General features: G+C 45.6%; 1 protein-coding gene across 1 annotated transcript in view; it reads right to left on the reverse strand.

Annotated features, from left to right (window-relative positions):
• The window catches only part of DRC1 (dynein regulatory complex subunit 1), a 59,922-nt gene that overhangs the window by 2,270 nt on the left and 39,605 nt on the right, over positions 1-18,047 (reverse strand). Inside the window, exons 8-14 of the mRNA XM_011972736.1 lie at positions 13,700-13,839; positions 9,514-9,648; positions 8,922-9,154; positions 6,187-6,299; positions 4,905-4,994; positions 4,219-4,308; positions 1,015-1,244 (exon numbers count right to left, since the gene is read on the reverse strand). Coding sequence (XP_011828126.1) covers positions 1,015-1,244; positions 4,219-4,308; positions 4,905-4,994; positions 6,187-6,299; positions 8,922-9,154; positions 9,514-9,648; positions 13,700-13,839 — 1,031 coding nt within the window. The remainder of the gene's footprint in view (positions 1-1,014; positions 1,245-4,218; positions 4,309-4,904; positions 4,995-6,186; positions 6,300-8,921; positions 9,155-9,513; positions 9,649-13,699; positions 13,840-18,047) is intronic.

The raw sequence follows: 18,047 nt of genomic DNA on the forward strand, positions 1-18,047 counted from the left end.
TTAGATGGTGGCAGGTTCTCAGAAAGGACACAGTTTATTAGATGGTGGCAGGTTCTCAGAAAGGACACATGCTTATCGTCAGCGTTCCTGCCTCGGTACCACCGGTACCTTCGTGAGGGCATGATCAGTGCTTCATCCACCCCTCTCTCTCCCAGTCAGTTTACCTCACTGCTTTACAGCTCACCGCTGTGCCCGTCTCTTGCACCAGCGCATCCAAAACAGTACTGGAATTCAGTCATGGCCTCTCCATCCCGCCATGACAGCCTTTATCTGGAGGATCCTCACCTCCCACCTGGACAAGCCTCCTGATGCTCTCCCTGTATCTGGCTTCGCCCCTTCCCTGCCGCCACAATGATCTCTCTAAAATACAAGGCTAATCATGGCTCTTCAGCTGCTTCAAATCCTTTTCTGGCTCCCACCACCAACGGGTAAAGACAAAGATCTTGGGCACATTGGGCAAGGCTCTCCAACACCTGGCTGGCTCCCCACCCACCAGTGCCACCTCCCAGGCCCTTGACCCTCCAGCCAGACCTCCTGTGATGATTCTTGAACAGACCAGACCTTCCCCATGCTGCCATTTCCTGAAATGCCCTTACCTCCGTTTTATCTGCCTGGGAACACCCAGTTCCGGTGCCATTTCCTCCCAAAACCCTCTCTGACGTGCCAAATGGAAATGGCCACTTCCTCCTCTGAACAACGGTACACCTTGAATGTGCTTTGACCATTGCTCTGATCACAAGGCAGTGTCCCCACAGTGCTTACACATGGCAGCCTTCAATGCATGTCTGCTGAATGAATGATGAGTGAAAAAAGCACAAATCACCACTACACCCTATTGCTTTCCTGACTCTGTCCAGTGATTGGTTGCCCTAGCCTGCCTTCAGATAGCCCTGTCCTTAGTCCTCGTATCTTGCCCAGCGCACTCTTCTCCACTCACTGACTCTGCCTGGCTCCCCAGCCCACCCAGCTCCCCTGGCTCTGGTCTCAGGCAAGCCTTCCAGCCCCGCAACCCACCTAGGCTTCTTCAGACCCATGACAAAGGCCTCCAGAATCTTGAGGACATCATTGGGGTGGATGTCCCAGGGGGAGGGTGGGGTCTCCTCCTCTTCCTCCTTCTCCCCTTCCACCAGACTTTCTTCCTTTGCTCCCTCCATCTCCGTCTGCTCTGCCAGCTCCAATTCTGACCCCATGCTTGTCTCCTCCATGTTCGCCTTCTCCATGCTCGCCTGACTGCAGGACTTGATCTGGAGAAAGATGCAAGGACAACTGTGGGCTGGGGACACATGAGCATGAGCATGGAGAGAGAGGCAGGGAGAAGAAAAACCAGAAAAGTTTACGGAAAGTGACAGAAAGCTTTCCCAAGGAGACATTTACACAGCGATAGAAACAGGAGAAAGCGTGGGGAGAAGGGGGATGGGATGGGGAGAGGCACTAGGAGGCTATGAGACAATGGAAAGGTTCTGTTTCTAAATCCGGTCTCCTAGGTGCTCATCTTATTGACATTCATAAAACTTACATGTTATAAATTTCCTTTTGAATCATAATGCAAATTAAATTTTTGTTTTAATTGTTAAATTTAAAAGGTCGTCCTCCTTCTCCTATCTTGCAGTTCATGCAATTGACCTCCCACAGGCAAATGAATGCTATCAAGTTGCCTATGGTTCCTTCCAAGGAAATAGTATCTGTATATAATGTCTATATATAAATACATGTGCATACCTTTCCATATATACTTTTCCTTTTCGTTTTGACATCAATGATACTATACTACACATGGAGTTCTGTAGTTTGCTTTTTCACATACCAGTAAACCTTAGATATCTTTTCATGTGAATACATAAAGAACTTTGGTTTTTCCCACAGTTTTATAGTACCCCATCATGTAGATGTACCACATATTATTAAATAGATTCCTCAATGATGGACATTTAGGTTGTTTTGAATCTTCTGCCATTTCAAACAATGCTACAGTGAATCAGCTACAATAAATACACCATTTCAACTGTACTGAGATATATCTAGAGAATAAAATCCTAGAAGAAGAATTTCAGAGGCCAAGATGGGCAGATCATTTGAGGTCAGGAGTTCGAGACCAGCCTGGCCAATATGGTGAAACCACATCTCCACTAAAAATACAAAAATTAGCCGGGCATGGTGGCAGGTGCCTGTAATCAATCCCAGCTACTGGGGAGGCTGAGGCAGGAGAATGGCTTGAACCTGGGAGATGGAGGTTGTAGTGAGCCAAGATCATGCTACTGCACTCCAGCTTGGGCAACAGAACAAGACTGTGTCGCCAAAAAAAAGAAAAAAGAGAAGAAGAAGAATTTCAGAGCAAAGTGTATATAGTTTTGTAATTGATACTGCCAAACTGTCCTCAATGGAGGTTACAATTTATACTCCTACCAGTAACTTATGAGTGTACATGTTTTCTACACCTCAGTCATCACTGTTACACTTGCTGTGTTATCAAGCTTTTTTATTTTTTTTTTTGCCAACATAACAGGTTGGCAAAATGGAATTCAGGCATTTTAATTTGCATTTCTCTTATTACACAGAAGGCTGATTATATTTTCATATGTTTAAGAGTTACCTGTATTGCCTCTTCTAGGAGTTGTTCATTCATATTTGTTATCTGTTCCTTGAGTTCTTGGTCTTTTTCTTATTGATTTCTGAGAGCTCTTTATATGTTAAGGAAATGAGGCCTTAACTATGATACAAGTTGAAAATATTTCTCTGCAACTTGTCATTCATCTCTTAACTTTGCTTATGATGATTTTTGCCCTACAGAATTGTTTTTAAATTCTGGCATCAAATATAGCTTTTATTCCCTTTATGGCTTTGGCTTTATGGTTTTGTCCATTCTGCCAACTCTTTTTTTTTTCTCTTTTTTTTTCTTAGAGACAGTGTCTCACACTCTGTCACCCAGGCTGAAGTGCAGTGGTGCAATCATAGCTCACTGCAGCCTCAACTTCATCATGGCTCACTGCAGCCTCAACCTCCTGGGCTAAATTGAGCCTCCCAAGTAGCTGGAACTATAGGCATGAGCCACTGCGCCTAGCCCAGCCAACTCTTTTTAGAGGCATGTTAGGATACTCAGCTTTGGGCTAGCAGTACTAAAAACATTTTTCATTCACATTTCTCTTTTTCTTTTTTTTTTTTTTGAGATGGAGTCTCGCTCTGTTGCCCATGCCAGAGTGCAGTGGCACGATCTCAGCTCACTGCAATCTCCGCCTCCCGGGTTCATGCCATTCTCCTGCCTCAGTGTCCTGAGTAGCTGGGACTACAGGCGCCTGCCACCATGCCGTGCTAATTTTTTTGTACTTTTAGTAGAGACAGGGTTTCACCGTGTTAGCCAGGATGGTCTCGATCTCCTGACCTCGTGATCTGCCCGCCTCGGCCTCCCAAAGTGCTGCGATTACAGGCTTGAGCCACCATGCCTGGCCCACATTTTTCATTTTTAAATTAAAACGTTATACAACTTTTAATATGGCAATTTCTTTAAAATAGTTTATATTTGATTCACCTTCTGAAATCAATTACAATCAATATATGTAGGACAAATGGGCCCTGCCTTGCGGGAAAGTGTTAAGGATCAAAATATTCAGAACCAGGTGGGCTCTGCTCTTACAGTGGCTGAGACCTGGTTGTGAGGGAGGGTGCAGGAAAAGATTCCTTGGGCCTCAGTGTAAGAACAGCATCTCACCCCCAAGCCACTCTTCCCTTTACAAAGAGACAAATTGATAAACAATAAGGAAAATGCTAAGTTAGCTATACCTGACATAAAAGCACTGCTGTGTCTCCGGAAGTACTACTCAGAGGCAGTACCATGCTCTGGGGGCTTTGGGAGATTTGAAAATGCAGGGACATGGGTGAAGCTGGAAACCATCATTCTCAGCAAACGATCACAAGATGAGAAAACCAAACACCGCATGTTCTCATTCATACGTGGGAGTTGAACAATGAGAACACATGGACACAGGGAGGGGAACATCACATACCGGGGCCTGTCAGTGGGTTGGGGGCTAGGGGAGGGATAACATTAGGAGAAATACCTAATGTAGGTGGTGGGTTGATGGGTGCAGCAAACCACTAGGGCATGTGTATACCTATGTAACAAACCTGCATGTTCTGCACATGTAGCCCAGAACTTAAAGTATAATTAAATAAATACATGAATAAATAAATAAAATGCTTTCTTCTCTTTGCAGCTTGCCTTACCTGGAGACTGGAAGATAAACGGTGAGCTCGATATTTAAGGAAGAAGTTCACCAGTTTATACAAGTCATCTTCACTTTCAATTCCAAGGGCCTGGGGCAAAAAACAGGATGGTTGCTCAAACACCCCATCAAAGAGGCCACGGGCTTGGGCAGCTGATGGATGCTCAGCTCCTAGGAGCAGGAGGCTTGGCTTGTGGAGGGCATTCATCCAACGCTGGGAAGCGACTGTGAACTTGGGGACACACACATCAGAACACACAGAAACAATGCTCATAGAGCCAGGAACTGCTCCATATGGATCCCTGGCTGTGAGGGTACCTAGTGGGGCTGCACCAGATCTGAGTTTGGGGGTGTCGGGGAGACCAGATCTGAGTTTGGGGGTGTAGGGGAGACCAGATCTGAGTTTGGGGGTGTCGGGGAGACCAGATCTGAGTTTGGGGGTGTCGGGGAGAACCTACAACCTGAGAGGAAGATGCTAGTAGAGGAAGGGGCAGGGGTGGGAGACACGGCAGCGAGTCTGAGGCCAATGTGTTGTGTGGAGAGCAGGTTAAGGGAAGGATGTGACAGGGAGCAGGGGAAGCCCCGGGAGACCCTCATCCACTGCCAGGGTTGAGGCAATGGCAGGGCCATCTGAGAACACAGCTGGCTTCAGCCCTGCCCGTGTCCTCCCAGCCCCGTGGGACTCACGGAGAAGATGGCGTCCAGCCTCAGCAGATAGCATTCATTCTGCTCCAGGGGCAGGAGAAGGCTCAGCAGCTTGCTCTCTATGAGGAACCCCTGGGGAGAAGGAAGAAGGCATCTCCTGTCGGGGAAATGATTCAGGAGCGAGCCCCAGGGTCTGCAGCTGCCCCCTGTGTAACACTCCAGAGACCATGCCGTGGAGCAGACACACAGGGATGGGAGCCAGCAGTGGGCCCCAGCAAAGCCTTCTCAGGGTGCCCATCAGCACCCCCCTCCCCAGGGAGCAAGGCCAGGGACAAGCAAGGCCAGGGACAAAGCCCATCCTCACCACAGACTTAGCTTTTCCCACCCAGAAGGGCACCAACCCACCTCACCCACAAGCCACTGGGCAAACTCCTGAGGCCCCCACCACAGTCCAAAGCTGACCCAGTCACAGGCTCCTGCTTCACTCATAGTCTTGTCCCCAAATATCTACAGAACACAGCAGCAGGCCAGGGAGGCACGGAGGGCAGTGGGCACCCCAAACCAAAACACGGCACACATGTGGTGGAGGGGAGAGGGCGGCTGAGCAGACACGGTGCCTGCTCTGAGCTGGGATGCCTGGGGGAGGGCTCCATGGGGAGGTGGTGTCTGCATCCAGCTGCAGGTTGAGAGGGCAGAACCTGCCACCTGACCCCTTCAGCAGCAGCTGCCCTCAGTGGCAGGAGCCAGCCAAAGGCAACTGCCCCCACTATCCCAAAAGAACACCCACTTCAGAACCATAAGATCCAAACCAACACTGCCCATGTTTGATCAAAACCCGACTTCCAGCTGAACCAGCTCAATACAGCTTTTATTCTAAGTCTAACCGTATTTGCTAACACACAATGCAAACATCCAAATCCTAACATACCCAGAGTAACCCCCAACACGAGCCCCTGAGAAGGGCCATGTCAGTATGGCCACGTCACTTAGCAAGTTGGTTCATGGAGGTGAGCTGGTGCCACTTCTGTCTCAGAAGCAGCATCATTTTAAGCTGGCAGGAGCCCTCCAGCTGGCCTGAACTGTGCCATGCTGACCAACCAGGGTTAGACCCATTTTCCAGCTGGGCCAGCTCAGAGGCAAGCCCTCTGTGAACTGGCCCTGAAGTCCAGGGGCCACCCCAACTCTGCTCCTCAGGCCCCAACCCTGGGCTTGACCAGGGGAGGACTGGCCCACTCCTGACTCCAGGCTAGCACTGGCCCAGCAGAGGTCTCAGAAGCTGCACACCCCCGTGAGTCCCTCTGCTGCAGCCCCTGCCTGGCCTTACCGACTCGTCACACAGGAGCATCAGGATCTTCTTGGTAGTTTTTTCAGAAATTTGCTTCGGCAGGTCCAGGTAGGACTCTGGTTCCGAGGCGGCCTCTTCTGCCTCCTCCTCTTCTGCAGACGGGTCAGGGGGAGGAGAGAGAGAAAGAAAAAGAAGAAGATTTCTGGACCTAGCTGACTCTGAGAAACAGTCAGATGGCTTTCTTTGAAAAAAGGTACCTCTCAAAAAGCCTCTGTGAGGCATTCTCACAGCCTCTTTATGATGAAAAAAGCCGATTACGTAGGGGGAAGGAGGGCTAGGGGATCGGAATCAGAGACTACCTGGAGAACTCGGCCATTCCCAGCCAGCCTGTAATGCCCTACTTTTCCAAAATGCATCTGCCTGGAAACATCATACTCAAAATCCAGCCATGAACCAGGGAGTGGGAGGGAGAGTGTGAGACTATTTATTCTTATTTCAGAGATGATCTAGCAAGTGGTTCTATGGTTTCTAAACCTGCGACAGATTAGATAGAAGCAGCCAACTCAAAGCAGGGGCGGGTGGCTGTGCACATTCACAGATAAATTTTTTTTTTTTGAGACGGAGACTTGCTCTGTCGCCCAGGCTGGAATGCAGCGGCGCAATCTCAGCTCACTGCAACCTCTGCCTCCCAGGTTCAAGTGATTCTCCTGCCTCAGCCTCCCGAGTAGCTGGGATTACAGATGCCTGCCGTGACACCAGCTAATTTTTGTGTTTTTAGTAGAGACAGGGTTTCACCATGTTGGTCAGGCTGGTCTTGAACTCCTGACCTCATGATCCTCCCATCTTGGCCTCCCAAAGTGCTGGGATTACAGATGTGAGCCATTGCGCTCAGCCTATTTTTATTATTATTATTATCATTATTATTATTATTATTGAGATAGAAGCTCACTGTTGTTCAACCTGGAGTGCAATGGTGCAATCTTGGCTCACTACAAACTCCACCTCTAGGTTCAAGCGATTCTCCTGCCTCAGCCTCCCGAGTAGCCGGGATTACAGGCACACGCCATGACCGGCTAATTTTTTGTATTTTTAGTACAGATGGGGCTTTGCCATGTTGGCCAGGCTGGTCTCGAATTCCTGACCTCAGATGATCCGCCTGCCTTGGCCTCCCAAAGTGCTGGGATTACAGGGGTGAGAAATCCTATACTCTCGGCTCTGTCCACTGAAAAGGCCTAGAAACAACGGCCAATCCAAAACAATGAGCACCCAGCAGCCACAGTGTGGTTTCTAAATACCATTCCCTGGGCAGGCATGGTGGCTCATGCCTGTAATCCCAGCACTCTGGGAAGGAATCGCTTGAGCCTAGGAGTTTGAGACCAGCCTGGGCAACATGGCAAATCCCTGTCTCTACAAAAATTACAAAAATTAGCTGGCCATGGTGGCATGAGTCTTTGGTCCCAGCTACTTGGGAGGCAGAGGTGGGAGGATTGCTGAAGCCTGAGAGGCAGAGGTTGCAGTGAGCCAAGATCCCACCAATGCACTCCAGCCTGGGTGACAGAGTGAGACCATCTAAAAAAAAAAAAAAAATCCCTATTAAAAAGGACCAGGGGATCCTTGGAGAAATGACTGATTCCAGACTTGAGGCAGGTAAAGTATAATGTGTGCCTTGAACACCTGGTCATCCTGGAAAGCCAGGACGCTATCAAACAAAAAACTACTAGGGCTGGCCAAGCACAGTGGCTCACACTTATAATCCCAGCATTTTGGGAGGCTGAGGTGGGGGGATCAGGAGGTCAGGAGATGGAGACCATCCTGGTCAATATGGTGAAACCCCATCTCTACTGAAAATACACAAAATTAGCCAGGTGTGGCAGTGCACACCTGTAGTCCCAGCTACTCGGGAGGCTGAGGCAGGGGAATTGCTTGAACCCGGGAGGCAGAGGTCTCAGTGAGCCGAGACCGCGCCACTGACCTCCAGCCTGGCAACAGAGCAAGACTCTGTCTCAAAAATAAATAAATACATAAACAAATAAATAAATAAATAACTACTAGGGCTGAGTCAAAAGGACCTAGAAGCCAATGTGAAGATTTCCACTAGCCAAAGATGGGAGAATTTGAGCCTCAGTAAGGATAATTACTTTTGTAAACTAAAATACATCAAATTTGTTTAAATTCATGCATTCATAATATTTTTAAAAAACTCATTGGTACCTTTGGAAGATGCTAGAGGACCAACCCATTATTTTGAAAGTTGGTCAACGAGAAAAAATAAGCATCTATCCTGCTTTTCGTATACAGACTATCTCAGGGTAGCAAATTGCTGATGAAGGAAAGGTTTTCTTTTAATAAGTATTCTAACTGTTAAATAAAGACACAAGAATAGAATTTAACATATCACCATTTTGCAATTCCTAATACAGTTCATGGATCTTAGACAATGATTAGCAATGGTTGCTAACATCACAAAAAGAGAGACAATTTAACATTAGTTTATCCCGATGGAGGTACTACACAGTAGTGTACTTAGCAAAAATAAATTGGACCTGCACCTGATCAAGTTTCTAGACGTAACTGCCAGTTTATAATACAGGGGAGAGAGCAAAGCTATAAATTAGAGGAGACTTACAAGCTGTATCCATAATCATACTCTACCACCTCCTAGCTATGGGATTTCTTCCCCCTCCTCCCTAGACTATCTCTAACGTGACTGGCTTAACCCGATGTTCTCAGGGGGCTCCTCCAGCTCTAAGGTTCTACGACAACGTTCTAGTCACCTGTGTGCATGAGCATTTCTTCTACTATCTGCGTGGCGGACTTCTGGGGCTGCTGAGAAATAGGCCCAACATTCTTCAGGAACCAGAAATCAGGTGCTGTCCAGGGAAGCCCCAGATGATGGGTGTGGATGATCCTGTCCACATCAAAGGCTCTGGCTATTAGATCCTTTGCCTCCTCTTCATTCATCAGCCAAATCTCCCGAAACTTCTCATCATCAATAAGAGCAAAATGCCTGTGAAGGAGAGTCACAAAGCATGGCCAGCTGACCCCAGGGCCTGGCCAGGGTCCCCTCAATTGGCAGCAGGGAAAGAACATGAAAAGGAGCTGTGCTAATTCCTGGGCGTGGCCCCATCCCTGGGCAGCTGATTCCCACTTACAGTAAACTGGAAGCCATCCCAACACATCTCAAGAAAAGGCAGGTGATACGCAAGTGAAGGACCAGGGGAACACACCACAAAGGGTTAACTAATGCCTGGTCCAACTCCAAAATAGCTGGCCATATCAAGTCCAATGAAATCACAGCCTGTACAAACTCCATCCCCGCCACCTCTATGCTAGGACAAGTGCCTTAGGACCAAGTCCTTAAGATACCGCATGGCTTTCTGTAGCTCCTTGAATTGCAACACAAGACGTTTGTAGTCCAAGGTTAGAGACTGGTTCTCCTCCTGAAACTGCTTTATTTGCTTGGCATATTTTGATCTCAGATTGTTAAGTATATCATGCAGGCTGGTTGAAGGAAAAAAAAAAGTTAGTCTGCAGCTGAATAGAAGGTCGGACGTATGTTGCTCTCATCCACCTGATTCAGCTCTACAACAAACTCAGGAGCAGATTTGTGGAAGAGCAGAAAACCCTCCCATGTATTCCAAAACACAGATCCCATTTTGATCAACAAAAGGAAGGCAACAGGAGGTCATGCGACAGTCCAAAACGAAATGCATTGAAAACAATCCAGAGCCCATACCCACCAAGAGGCAGCCTCCTACTCAAGACTGAACAGAACCTTCTTCGCAACACATCATTTGTCAGAATGCCCATACCCATACCTAGGGCCAGCCTCACATATTTAAATAATCTATCTCGACCAGGTGCGGTGGTTCAAGCCTATAATCCCAGCACTTTGGGAGGCCAAGGCGGGCGAATCACGAGGTCAAGAGATCGAGACCGTCCTGGCTAACACAGTGAAAACCCATCTCTACTAAAAATAATAAAAAACAAAATTAGCCAGGTATAGTGTGGTGGCAGGCACCTGTAGTCCCGGCTACTCGGGAGGCTGAGGCAGGAGAACAGCGTGAACCTGGAAGACGGAGCTTGCAATGAGCTGAGATCGTGCCACTGCACTCCAGCCTGGGCGACAGAGCAAGACTCCGTCTCAAAAAAATAAAAAATAATAATAAATAAATAAATAATCTATCTCAACTATTTCATTGTCATGACTTAGATGTTTAATTCAATTATGAAGCAAGGAAAATTTAAAGAAAAAAATGCATATCGCAAAAGCCTATGATACATAAATCTTCCAGCCTCAAAGTGCTGATACCGTTAACAGGTCCAGTAACTCATTCATTCATTCATTCATTCACTCATTCACTTATCATTAAACAAGCATGAAATGCCACTTTCGCGCAAGGATATGTTGAAAGACAAAGACGAATACAAAGATATGTTTCAATACTATCTTTGACAGGTACTATCAGTCTAGTCAAAAACAAAGACAAACGTTAATTACAGTACAGCATGGCAAGTGCTATAGGAGAGTTTTATGCAGGATGTCAGGGGAGCCCAGAGGTGAGGCATCTATCTTACCAAGGCTTGCAGGGGAGGGGATGGTCCAAAATTTCCAGAACAGCAAGAGGCAGTTAAAACCTGTCCAATAGCACTGTGAATCCAGGCATGGCACAGCTCACCATCTCACTGCTAACAGGAGCTCTGTGCATGGAAACTTGGCCCATAAAATATGCATGGCAGGCACAATTTTTAGACCCAGGTCCATACTTCAGACTTCAAACTGCTACAGAGGTGTCTCTTATCAGTGTCTCATTCACACAGTAACAGAGAAGTTGAAGGCCAACATATTTTAAGTTTAGAAATTCTAAAAATAAAATTTTCCAACTCCTAAGCATTATTCTGAAATGATCAAAATGCCTTTCAAATGCAAACATTCATCATTCATATTTTCATCGTCAAGAAAATGCAAAAAAAAGTAGTTACCTTAGTCTCTGATAGAAAGAAACAGCTAACCCATTTTCTTAACTAAAGCATTCAAGGAGGCTTTCCAAGCACAGAAGTAAAAACAAGTAGTCATTCCAAAGTGTTTTTTTTCCCAATGTCATGCGGTAAAGGAGTTCCTACGTGTCATCTAATTACAAAAGCTACCAAAACAAACTCCAGATGCATACTGAAGGTCCGGGCAAGACAGCAGGAGAGGAAGTCAACAGGGAAGAATGGTTGCAAGAGGAGGTTCAACAAAAAGTCCAGAGTCCTTAGTGCCTGGAAGCTAGAGATGCAGAGGAGTAAGGCTGGAGAACTGGAAACAGGGAGCAGAGGCAAGTCTGGTTTCAGAAACTGTGCCCTGGAAATGACAGGGCCTCTCCAAGCTGAACTGTTACCTTGGCAGTTCCAGGTAAATGAAAGGTGAGCTCAGGATTGGGGATATGAAGTTGGTAGTCATCAACAAAAAGGGGATATTCAAAACCATGAGATTGAGGTGTGTGGCAGATGAAATAAAAATTAAAAGCAATGGTAAGGCCTGGGTCTTCTAGATTACCTTATCTAGATACTCAAGACATATCAAGCAAGGAAAAGCAGAACCACCAAAGGAAACAAATAAATTAAGAAAGAAGAGCAAATATTTTAGGGTCACTTAAACTGAAGAAGAAAACCCAGTATCCAATCATAATAGGATGAGGCCTGAGGAGAAGTCACTACGTTTGGCTAGAAGGGCATCATTGGTATCCTACTTTGGGAAGTTTTTGTACAATCCTGGGGTCATAGGTTGCTATGGCTTGAATGTAACTCCTCCAAAATTCAGTGTTGCCAATGTGATAATATTAAGAGGTGGGGCCTTTAAGAGGTAATGAGGCCATGAGGGCTCCCCCGTCATGAATGGGATTATGGGATTAAGGCCCTTATAAAACAGGCCTCCCAAAGCCTTAGGCCAGCTTGCTCTCCCATTCTTCTGCTGAGTGAGGACACAGCGTCCCTCCCCTCTGAAAGATACAGCCCTCACTAGAAACTGAACCTGCCAGCCTTGATCCTGGCCTTCCCAGGCTCCAGAACTGTGAGAAATAAACTTTCGTCTTTGTAAATTATCCAGTCTCAGGTAGTCTGTTATAGCGGCACAAACAGATATGTCAAATTATGAAATGTTGGGTGGTGATGAGGAGGAAAGGAAAATGGCAATGAAAGCAAGAGATGAAAAGATGGTGCTTAGAAATGGCAGGGTCCGTTGAAGGGTTTTTCAGGCTGAGGGAAAGATGTCTGAGTTCGAAATAAGAGGGAAGATTCCACTCATCTCTCAGCCACACGCGTCAAACCCAAGCTCTGCCTCAAGCGCCTCCTCCCGCCTCCCACCTTACCCGTTCTCTACACCCACTGTGGGACTTTCTGAATCCTACCTCCTTGCCTTCAGACCAGCCATTCCCAGCTGCCAGCACTGTCCACCTGGAGTCTCCTCTTAACTGCCTTTTGCCAGTTCATGTCCCCACCCCCTCCAGTATTTCACTTCTTTGGGAAGCTTTCCCAGGTGCCTCCTCACTGTATTGATGTGTGTCTTTCTTGGATGTTCCCCTATCTAGTATGGGGCTTATATAGTGGGAATTTTTTCATAAATATTGTCCTCTGACTATTCTTGTTTCTCAGATAATCAGGCTTAAGATGCCATCCCATTTATTCAGCATCATTTTCTGTGATAAGTAACTACCAAAATGTCAACTGATGTTCGTCTATACATTCAACATGTGTCCAAAATGTATGTATTACCAACCCACAAGTGGAAGAATTCATAAATAATAATAGGCTATTTGGGGTTTGGAGGGAAATCCTCAATCTTGTCTCCTTCTACAAGCAAGAAATCTTATTCCACTCTGGTCCTCAGAGCCTAACACAGTGGTCTGAAACTTAGAATGCAATTCCCTAAAGGAAGAAAGGCAGGAAGGATGGGACTAAGGAGACAAGGAAGAAGAGAAGATGTGTGAGAAATTTCAAGCAATAGGTACCTTTCAATGAGCCATGGTATCTCCACAAAAGCAAACTGGCACATGTCATGAGTACTTAGGTTGGTATTATTTGCAAGGGAAAAAGACTGGAAGCAATCTACATGTCCATCATTAGACACTGGTCAAATAAATCATAGTGCATCTATACAGTGGGTCGTAGCAGCTTAACAAACGGTGAAAGCTCTCTATGAACTGGGATGGAAAGGTCTTCAAGATACACGGCAGTGTGTACAGACTGCCATCATTTGCGTAAAAGCAGATGGGGGATGAGAATGTTTGTGTGGGCTTGTATATGCCTAATGAAATTCTGGAAGAGACAAACTGGTTACAGAGGTGGGAAAGAGGAACAAGATGAATGGGGATGGAAAATCTTTTGCTATGTTCTCTTTTCTTGGGGAGAGAAGGGGAACCACTTGAATGTATTAACTTCTCCAAAAAACTATTTTAATAAGTGTTGGTTATATTTTTAATGGTTTCTACCCCTTCAATAGAAAAAAGTACATATCCATCCCTATTCTCAGCACAGAAAGCCCAGAAGAAAGACGCTCTGCATGCTAGCTTACCGATTGATCTTCCTCTTCTGCTGGGATTTAATCACTGTGCTTTCTTCATCTCTCTTCTTCAGCACCTGCAAGTTGTACTCTAATTTCTCTTGGTTTAGTTGATAAATTGCTTTCCTCTGCTGAAGCTGCTGCTCAAGAATCTAAAATTAAAAAAAAAACTATATATATATCTATGTATATATATAGAGAGAGAGACACCAACCTGTCTCTTATACACATCTAGATGTGTATAAGCACTAACTCTACACCTGCATCCTTAGTATTATATACACTAGCGTATTTAAAATGTCTTTTGGGGAACATGCTTTGTATAGGTAAATATTTACATAGACATACTTACATAGTCCTGCTTATGTATGTTTATTTACCTAACTATGCATCTCCATATTCAGATGTATTTATCTTTGTACCTATATTCATAAAGAATAAAGAGGTAAAAGTATTGGTAGAAGTTTATACTGGAAGTATACAAAAATAAACTTTCCTGCATTTATAAGCTTATCTGCCCTGTGAATTATACCTAAAATTGTACACAAATAAAGGTATGCTCTGAAATACAAATATATATATATTTTCACACACTAGTTGGCCCTAGCTTGTAGGCCTCTGATAAATTGTTCAAGTCATGTCAGAGGAACCTTAGGGACAAGTGCCTCAGCCTGCATTCTTAGAAAATCTATCATGAGAGTCAAGTTAAAGGTCAACCAGATAAAATACAAGTCAATGAACTGTAAACTAAAATCTGTGTACCTAACGCCTAAGAAAGATCACAGAGCTTTCAAGTCCAACTAACTCCGGTAACTTTCTCCAGACCCTTCAGAGATATGAGTAGCCCCGCTAAAAACACCATAGAAATAAATACGGCCACAAAAACTTGAAATTTCCCCCACTTTGACCTTCCAGGGTGGAAGTGTTAGTGTTTAGCAACCCAGGTTCATTTAAAAGGACAGACACAGTCATCCTTACTTTTTGGATTTCCATTAGCTGTATTCATTCATTCAGCAAATACTTATTGTGTGCGTAATCTGTGTCAGATACTTTTCGAGGTGCCGTTGCGAAAACACCAGTGAGAAAGGCATAGTCCTGACCCGTCTAGAACAGAGGCAGATAAACAAACGCTAGGGATAAGAGGCAAGATAGAGGGAAGCCCAGACCATTATGGGACCAATGAAAGGAGCACTGTCCTTGGTCTTGAGGGACCAGGGAAATCATCCCTGGAAGATGGTGTGTCTAGCTGAGACCTAGAGAATGTGCTGGAGTTACACAGGTGACACCGGAAGGGAGAGCACTCTAGAGAGAGGAAATAGCATATATGAGGCAAGGGGGGTAGGTGCTTTGGGAAAACCACAAGAAGTTTAGGATGTGAGGCACGAGGCAAGGAATGGTCAGAAATGAGGCTGACAGAGCAGCAGAGCCTTCCCAAGCTAGGAATTTAAAGCATTATCCTGAAGTCAAGGGAGGACCACTAAAAATGTTAAGCAGGGAAGGAAAATGGTTGGTCCAGTCACTGTAGAAAGATCACCCTGACAGGTTGTGAAAAAAAGATCAGAGAGAGGCAAGGCTGGAGGCTGGCATGCTCCTGCCTCTCCCGAGTGAAATGCAGGAATGGGGAAGGCAATCAAGTGGAATCAGAAACTCGATAAAACTGCCACGTGCGTGCTGTCTCCAGCCTCTGTCCCGTCTCCCTCTGTTAGGCTACAGACTCTGGCCCAGGAGTCAACAGAGGAAGTGATTCCAAGCAGCTATCACAGCCCACTCTGGGTCATACTCCAGGAGGGCTCCTGGCTAGGAGGTGACGCTCCATTGGGTCAGGAAGCACATCATTTCCACGGTTGCTGTGGAATCCGGTGATTGCCACACACATTGTCATGGGGGAATTAGTCAAGAATATTCTACATCACCACCGCAGGGATTTTTAAATCTCCATTATGAGATGAGTATTTGAATGTCTCCTTCAGAACAGAAGCCTGTAATATCTTTTAACAGATGGTGAATGAAGAACCATATGAGACCCTGAGATCATAACTAATCCTACCTCTTAATTTTTCTACTTACTTATTTTTTATTTACCCTTTCTAGTTATACATTTTTCTTTGTAAAAACTCTTCCTGAGTGCAAAAGCAGTATTTGCTCATTGTAGAAAATTTGGAAAGTACAGCAAATGAAAAAGAAGACATAGGAGAAAGAAGTTGCAAGGCTACCCAAAATTCCACTCCCAAAGGCAACTTCTGTTAATGCTGGCATGTTTCCCCCCAGTGTCCTTTACATAGTTGGAATCAAACTATGTCTACAATTTTATATCCTAATTTCCTCCCTTAATATCACAACAACAATTTTTCAGGTTAGCAAAGTTTTATTAACTTCATTTTAATGGTACAGAATCCTTTTTTTTTTTTTTTTGAGGTAGAGTCTCGCTCACCCAGGCTGGAGTACAGTGGCATGATCTCGGCTCACTGCAACCTCCACTTTCCGCGTTCAAATGGTTCTCCTGCCTCAGCCTCCCAAGTAGCTGGAATTACAGGCATGTGCCACCACCACGCCCGGCTAATTTTTGTATTTTTAGTAGAGATGGGGTTTCACCATGTTGGCCAGGCCTGTCTCAAACTCCCGACCTCAGGTGATCCGCCTGCCTCGACTTCCCAAAGCGCTGGGATTACAGGCTAGAATACTTTTATATACTATGCTGTTTTATCATATATGAAATATTTAATATGTTTACCATGTCATAATAATTTACCATTTCTCTACAGTTGTGTGTGTGTGTGTATATATAGTTATATATACTTTTAATAATTTTCTTTACTATAAAATAATGCTGGGACAAATTATATATACAATTCTTGGGGTAATTTGTTTCCTTATGGTAGATTCGTAGAAGTGAAATGACTAAGTCAAAAGTTCTCAATAAGTTGCTTTCCAAAGAGCAATCTATGGTTTATGCTCCCACTGGCCATGGGTGCAAGTGCTCACTCACCCCATTCTGTCAGCACTGAGCATCGTGCCAGGCAGACCCTGTGGCTCCAAGTGCAGGCCTGGCCCTTGGGTAGGGAACTTGGGGCAGGGCAGGGAGCTGCCAGAAGCTTCAACTACAACTACAAAGGACCCTTTCTGAGCCTATTTAAAATTTAATTTTGAAATGTCTGACTTGCACAGTATCCCCAAGGACCTATGGATGATGCCAACAGCACAGCCTCATTTCAATGGCAGTTATACGGGTGGTCCCAGGCTGAGTTGCTTTGGGCCCTGTCCCCTTCTAGGGATGGCCCTGAGTGTCTCCTGGGAAAGGGATTCTCAGCAGCTCTTCTTGCAAAGGTACAATGATTTATGCCTCCACTCCTCAAATGAAACCAGCTCTGCCACTTCAAATGTTACCAGCCGTGGTCATCGTGAGTGAGTCAGGACTCAGAACACAAACCAGACACAGGTAAACTGAACATAAGGGAGGCCATTGGTCTATGAGGCAGCTCAGCACAAAAGTCCAATAGAAAAGCTCCACATGGGATGTAACCATCTGAGAACAGATGAGCACTCACAGAGAAGGAGGGTCTTCGGAACTGCTCTCCACTTGGGATGATGAGGAATGGCTGTTCTGTCTTCCCAGGAACGGACCCATGTGGAGGCCCTGAGACCTAGAGTGCCTGAATGTCTGCTCCGATGATTTCCAGGGAGCCCTCCTTCTTCTCGTGGCGTTGCAACAGTCCCCTATCTCTAAGACAGCATTTCCCAGACTTATTTGGCCATAGGATTGTTTTTATATTTACAATACAACAAGAGCATGTGAACTATAAATGCAAAAGCTCTATCACATGCACGCTCATGTGAATTTCATTCTTAAAGGAAGGTTATTACATAATAATATGTATACAGATGGCTGGGCATGGTGGCTCATGCCTGTAATCCCAGCACTTTGGGAGACCAAGGAGGGAGGATTGCTTGAGGCCAGGAATTCGAGACCAGCCTGGGCAACAAAGTGAGAACTCATCTCCACACACACACAAAATTTTAATTAGCCAGGCAAGGTGGCATGTGCCTGTAGTCCCAGCTATTCGGGAGACTGAGGAGGGAGGTCTGCTTGAGCCTGCTGGGAAGTCGAGGCTGCAGTGAGCTGAGATCATGCCACTGCACTCCAGTCTGAGCAACAGAGGAAGACCCCGTTTCCAAAAAAAAAAAAAAAAAAGGGAAAAAAGTGGGGGGAGTGGGTGGGCAAAGAACATGAACAACATTTTTCAAAAGAAGGCATACATGCAGCCAACAAGCATATGACAAAATGCTCAACATCGCTAATCATTAGAGAAATGCAAATCAAAACCACAATGATATACCATCTCACACCAGTCAGAATGGCTAT

Source organism: Mandrillus leucophaeus, unplaced genomic scaffold, assembly GCF_000951045.1.
Source record: "Mandrillus leucophaeus isolate KB7577 unplaced genomic scaffold, Mleu.le_1.0 Scaffold13, whole genome shotgun sequence".
Lineage (NCBI taxonomy): Eukaryota > Metazoa > Chordata > Mammalia > Primates > Cercopithecidae > Mandrillus > Mandrillus leucophaeus.